The sequence below is a fragment of the Ahaetulla prasina genome, chromosome 2, assembly GCF_028640845.1.
Source record: "Ahaetulla prasina isolate Xishuangbanna chromosome 2, ASM2864084v1, whole genome shotgun sequence".
NCBI classification, from domain to species: Eukaryota; Metazoa; Chordata; class Lepidosauria; order Squamata; family Colubridae; genus Ahaetulla; species Ahaetulla prasina.
In genome coordinates this window covers 303,272,382-303,278,729 of record NC_080540.1, presented here as the reverse complement: position 1 = coordinate 303,278,729, position 6,348 = coordinate 303,272,382, and the positions used below count along the sequence as shown (strand labels likewise).

General features: G+C 55.7%; 1 protein-coding gene across 4 annotated transcripts in view; it reads right to left on the bottom strand.

Annotated features, from left to right (window-relative positions):
• Positions 1-253: 253 nt before the first annotated feature.
• The window catches only part of IL11RA (interleukin 11 receptor subunit alpha), a 94,655-nt gene continuing 88,560 nt past the window's right edge, over positions 254-6,348 (bottom strand). Inside the window, exons 8-14 of one of the 4 annotated variants that reach the window (XM_058172420.1) lie at positions 5,885-6,051; positions 4,746-4,909; positions 4,393-4,534; positions 3,253-3,348; positions 2,883-2,985; positions 2,471-2,553; positions 254-1,662 (exon numbers count right to left, since the gene is read on the bottom strand). In XM_058172420.1, the coding sequence (XP_058028403.1) occupies positions 1,646-1,662; positions 2,471-2,553; positions 2,883-2,985; positions 3,253-3,348; positions 4,393-4,534; positions 4,746-4,909; positions 5,885-6,051 (772 nt within the window). In that variant the 3' untranslated portion in view covers positions 254-1,645. The remainder of the gene's footprint in view (positions 1,663-2,470; positions 2,554-2,882; positions 2,986-3,252; positions 3,349-4,392; positions 4,535-4,745; positions 4,910-5,884; positions 6,052-6,348) is intronic. The other 3 variants (XM_058172423.1, XM_058172422.1, XM_058172421.1) reach the window with 3 other exon arrangements.

The window sequence follows — 6,348 nt, the reverse complement described above, 5'->3', positions numbered from 1 at the left end:
CATTTGACTTGGGATGGTATAAGGACTCCAGCCTTGAACAAGGGGTTGGACTAGATGACCTCCGAGGACCCTTCCAGCCCTAGGATTCTAGTCTCTTTAGCCTGGTCTTACTCCAAAGCTGTCCTTTAATTTCTTGCAACCTGCCCTGGGCAGTGGTGAAATTTAAATTGTGGACTGGCTTGGTGGGTGTGGCAGGGGAAGAATACTGCAAGATCCCCATTCCCACCCCACCCCAGCCAGCGATGGTATTTGCTGGTTCTCCAAACTACTCAAAATTTCCGCTACCGGTTCTCCAGAACCTGTTAGAACCTGCTGGATTTCACCCCTGGCCCTGGGTCTCCGGCTGGGATGGTCCACAACCCAATCTCTCTTCAACTCAGGGCAGCTGCCCTGTTCCTCCCCCAGGTTGGGAGGCTGTTCCAGGGATCCAGGAAAGAGAGGCAGCCCCTCCTTTCTCCCTCTTCCTCTCCAATTGCGTCCTGCGTGTTCCAGAGAGGATCCCCCACCTTTGGGGTCTCATTCCCTGAAGGTCTGGTGGCCGCGGCAAAGAGTAGCCCACCCAGGGGCAGACCTACAAACCAGCCTGCGGTGACCCCATCCAGTCTTCTGGCCATTCGGATGAGGCTGCCCACTGCCCGTCTCCCCCCTCTTGTCCACCCAAGGCCACCTCCATGGTGGTGCCTGGCCGGTGTCAGGAGGTGGATTTTCTTGTGCCGGTTTGCAAGCAGACCAAGCACCCCTCTGCTCCCCCAACTCCTGAAGTTTGCCTTCGGTCTCCTTTGGGGGAAAAGCAAGCAGGGTGCCCCACTCCTGCATGCCAGGGGCCAGGGCTCCTTCAGGGCTGAAAGTCCTCTGGAGCAGCCATCGACTGCCCTCTGCCTCTGCAGGCCACGCCAACCTCTCTGCCAATGTTCCCCTGGCCTTTGCGGTTGGGCCAGGGGGCACAGTAAGAGGCAGTGGTGGGGGGGGGGTGTTCCTCAGCCCTCTGGCCAGGGAGTCCGTCCAGCCAAAGCTCTGAGCAGAACCCGGCATCTTCTCCACGCAAGGAAGGTTTGCACTGCCCAAGATTCATTAGAAAACCCAACATTTGAAATTTAATTCTCTGAACCAAACCAAGCACAGATGTATCCGCACACAAACACACACACACACACATACAGCCCCACAACTGGCATACGGGGAGGTCTCTGCTGTTGCCTCCGCTCTGCCTGGCTTCTCCCCTTGGGAGGGGGAGGGGGCAAAAGCTCTTTCAGGTCTCCTGCCAGGCTGGTCTCTTCTCTCTCTCTCTCTCAGCACGGCCGTCCCGAAGAGTCTGGTCCCTCCAGCCTGCTGAGCTTCAACTTTACAGGAGAGACGGGGGTGCCTGGAGCTCAGCCAACAGCACCCCTTCTCCAACCAGCTGCTCCCCGACGAGTCCAAACTCAGCAGCCTCTGGCAGGCAGCCTGTTTGCAGCAGGGGGTGGGGACTAGCCGGGGCCACCGATGCCAAGTTCCAGCAGATAAGCAGCGCAGGTCCAAGGTGGCTGGGGAGGGCAGGGTGCCCGGGTCACGTGCCCTGGAGAATCAACAGCAGCTGCAGTGGGTGAGGTCCACGGTCCCCTGGCTGGAGGAGGAGGCTGATCTGCCAAGCGGAGGCAGAGCTGTGCTACAAGATCTGGCCTTCTGCAGAGAGAGAGAGAGAGAGAGAAAAAAAAGGAGAGGGAGGCTGGTCAAGGCAGAGTTGGAAGGGACCTTGGAGGTCTTCTAGTCCAACCCCTTGCTCAAGCAGGAGACAAATGGCCGTCCACTCTCTTCTTGAAAACCTCCAGTGATGGAGCACCCAAAACCTCTGGAGGGAAACTGTGCTTGCATTTCTCCTAGGACAGGCAGCATATCACTAACTCCCCCCCCAATTCTCAGCTCAAGCAGCCCCTTGCTTTCTGCCACTTCTGCCCACAACACATCTGGATCCCTGGGAGGCCCTTTAAGGAGCAGGCACCATTAATTTCGTGACTGTCCAGCTGCAGGGCCTCTCCAGTCACCTCTGGCCTGAACAGACCTTCAAATGTAACGGGATTCAAAACAATTCAATTCCGGAGACCAGCCATGAACCATGGAAACCTTCCATCTACCAGAGGCCGAAACACGCTTCCAATGGATCGGGAGCCCCCACCCCCCAAAAGAAAAGAGTTACCACTGATTTGATAGCAACAGAAGAGAATGCTTAGAGCTCAGAATTGAACTGTGGGGTCCTTGGTCCTCTCTGAGCTTAACTGTTTCCTTGCAAATGTTTCATGACCCAGCTAGGTAACACCACTAGTGCTAGAAGTGGGTGTGGAGTTTTCTCTTTGCTTATATATATAGCCACCTGCCCTGATTTGATTATTCCTCCATGATCCTCTCCCCAGCAGGGTCCCAATTGTTCCCTGCTTGGGACCTGAGCCCCCTTCTTGGGGGGTGGGGTGGGGAATAGGGCCAGAGCTGTACTCACTCGGCAAGGCCTTCAGGTGGGTGGCAGCTGAGAGCAGCTCCTGGTGTTTATTGGCCTCTTTGCTCTGCTTCTTCGCCCGGATCCTTTCCATGGAAAGAGAAGAGAAGAAAGGTGGAGAAGTTCTTCCAACAAATCCTCAAGGTGCTTTTCCCAAAAAGCAACTGGACTTTCTTGGTGTTTTTCTTGGAAACGTTTCGCTTCCCATCCAAGCAGCTCATTCTTAGGAAACTCCTTGGATGAAAAGCAGCTCATATTGGAAGACAAAACCCAAGCAGTCCCAGCTGCCTTTGGGACCCCCAGGACCCGGATGGAAGCATCTCCCTTGAGGGCCTCCCACAAGGCTTCTCCCCCAAGGCCAGAGGGCAAGCAGACGCTCCAGCCCGGCCACCCCATCTCCAGGTTTTCCACCTACCACACCAGGAAGGCAAAGAGCAGCAGGGCCACCAGGGCAAAGAAGGCGAAGACCCCGAGCGACACCAGCGTTGCTACCTTCTCCACCGAGTCCCCCTGCCCTGCTGGAGACAGAAGACGCCCCTTCAGCTCCGTCCCCCTGCGGGCACCCGCCAAGTGGTCACCCTGCCCCTTACAAGGCGGTGGGGGCCCAATTCAGTCCAGGCCAGCAAGAGGGGCCCCACCCACAGCTCTTTTGCCCAGGGGGGAGGGGGAATCTAAAGATCTTTGCAGAGATCTTCATCCTTCAAAGCCAAGATCCTGGGACTGACGGGTGAGCATCTCTGGCCTTGCTCTCCCTGCCGACCTGGGTTTCAGCCCCCCCCACGTACCGACTGGCTCGTTGTCAGGGGCCGGAGAGGGCTCTTCGGCTGGCGGGTCCAGTTCAACGGTGCCCGGAGCAGCTTCGCTGGGCTCAGCGACCTGTCCTGCAGGAGGGGGAGACCCAAAATCGGACCGCTTGAGAAAACGTCCCCACTGCCTGACCCACTGGCTATACAGAGAGCAGGAACGGGCAAACAACGGGAACTTTAGTACCTCTGGACTTCAACCCCCAGAATTCCTGGCGGCAACCCAGCTGGCTCAGGAATTCTGGGAACTGAATTCCACAGGTCCTAAAGTTGCATAGCTGCCCACCTCTGGTGTAGAGGCTGAGAAGGCCAACCAATACCCACAGAGGGGGCCCAGAGCGATCACACCCGGCCCAGAAACCCCAGCCCAGTTGCCCCCCCCCACTTCTGCAACTCTTCAGCTTCCTTCCTCTTGAAACTGGGGCTCTCGCTGCATCCTTTCAACCCAAAATGCCCACGTGAAGGAGCAGCCTGCCTGCCTGCCAGCCCCGGATCCCTCAAGCTGGGTGCCAAGGACCCGTTTTCCAGATGGAAAAATGGAAGGAAAAGGAAAAGGGGGGAGGGGCAGCCAGGAACACCTGGGCAGGAGCAGCATTATTCATCTCTGCAAATACAGCGAGTTCTCGACTTACAACAGTTCTTTTAGTGACCGTTCAAAGTTACAACAACACTGACTTATAACCATTTTTCACACTTACGACCATTGCAGCATTCCCCCTGGTCACGTGATCAAAATTTAGCCACTTGGCAACTGACTCACTTTTATGACGGATGAAGCATCCCGGGGTCACGTGATCCCCTTTTGCGACCTTCTGACAAGCAAAGTGAACGAGGAAGCCAGATTCACTTAAAAACCTTGTGACTAACTTGACAACTGCAGTGATTCACTTAAGGACCGTGGCAAGAAAGGAGCAAACATTGGAGCAAAATTCACTGAACAACTGTCTCGCTTAGCAACAGAAATTTTTGGCTGAATTGTCATCGTAAGTCAAGGTCCACCTTGTAGGTCTCTATTTTAACATCTGCCCAAGATTTACTGCCCCCCCCCTTTCTCGGGCCTTTTCCACTGCCCTGTTCTCCTCTCCCCATTCCCTCCAGGTGGTGCCCTTTCCCTGCCCTTACCTGCAGCCGGCCAGCCTCGCGCCTCTGGGCTCCACTCGCTCCAGCTTCCAGCATCCAGGAAGTCCTTGGCGCTCACCTGGACCGTGTGCTCCAGGCCCATGACGGCATCCGTGATCACCTCGGACACGTTGCTGGTCTCCACCTGCCGAGTCAAGAGGTGGCCCCCATCAGCCCCACCCGCTGACCCCAGCCCCTCTGGACCCCCCCCCAGCCCCTCTGAACTGGCTTCCCCCCTCCTCCAGTCACCCCAAATCTGTGGGGCGCATTCCGGGAACAACACATAGGATTCCTGTGCAAGCAGGGAGCCCCCCCCCATCTGAGACCCCCCCCACCCCTGCACCCCCTCGACTCACCATTGACCAGGAGTCGTGAAGGAGGGGCCGGTAGCGCAGGCGGAAGTGGAGCTGGAAGGAAGGCTCTTTGGGCCACGAGGAGGGGTACTCCCAGCTGACGCGCAGCCGCCGGGGGGCCAGGGGCACCGGCTCCACCCGGACACGCTCTGGAGGATCTGGCTTGGCTGGAGGGGAGGCAGAAGTGGGGGAGGGGAGATGAGACCCTGAAGGGGGAACAAACCAGGGCTCCCCGTGGCTTTCCCCATTATCTGGGCCCAAGCTCCGTTTATCTGGGAATGTTGAGGTACCATCTGACTCTTGGGGGACTGGCCCACCCCACCCACCCACCCTGGCAGCGGAGGAAGGGTATTCTGGCTGGGGGAGGGGCCCAGAAGGCCCCTCTTTGCCATGGCTCTGGTCAACCCAGTGTGAGGTCAGCCCCCACAGCTCCCCCCCCCCCGCCTGAAGACTCTGCCAGCTGGCTTGGGGCTCCAAGGGAGGGGGTTTCACATGGGGGGTTTCTCATAATAACAGATCCCACCTCCACGCCCCCCCCTGCTCAGCCTACTCCCTCCTTCCTTCCCTCTCTTTTAGCTTTATTTATAGCTGATGATTTGTATTTTTATAATATTTTGCTCCGATTATATACATACAGATAATCCTCAAGTTCAATTAATGACCATTCAAAGTTACAAGAGCCCTGAAAAAAGTGACTTACGACCGTTTTTCACACTTACGACCACTGCAGCATCCCCGTGGTCATGTGATCAAAATTCAGACTCTTGGCAACTGACTCATATTTATGACGGTCGCAGTGTCCCGGGGTCACGTGATCCCCTTTTCCGACCTCCTGACAAGCAAGGTCAACGGGGAAAGTGGATTCACTTAACAACCGTGTGACTAACTTGACAGCTGCAGTGATTCACTTAAGAACGGGGACAAGAAAGGACGTAAACGGGGGCAAAACTCACTTAACAACTGTCTCACTTAGCAACAGAAACCTGTTGGGCTCAATTGTGGTCGTAGATTGAGGACTAACTGTAAAGCAAAGGAAAGCTGAAGGAGGATTGTAAGCACATGGGCAGTTTCACTTAGCAATGGCTTCACTTAATGCCCTGGTGGCTGGTCGCTAAATGAGGACGGACTGATGCGGGCCTTACTGATGCTGTGGGCAATGATGTCCAGCAGGGCGAAGCTGGAGCCCAGCGGGTTCACCTCCGTCACATTCACACGGTACGAGCTCCAGAACTGGGATTTGCTGACAGTGCAGGAGAGGGGGAGGCTGGGATCCTGGACACACGGACCCACACGGCTGACCGGCGACCTGCTGGCACAAAGGCAAGAGAAAGCGTTCGTCCGCTAAGCTCCTGGCCGAGGAGAAATTACGATGTAAACTCCCATAATCCCCAGCCGCAAGTCAACAATCTGGGAAAGAAGTTTATTCTAACCGGTGGTGTTACCTGGCTTGACAATAAACATTGTGAGAAGTTTTGTATCCAAATATATTTTATTCTTTATACTGCTTCCATCCTCCCTTAAACCACTGACAGAATCCACAATGGTCTGAGAATCAGTTAATCAACTAAAATGAGCAAATAAGGTACACAGACCCAATCCACATATC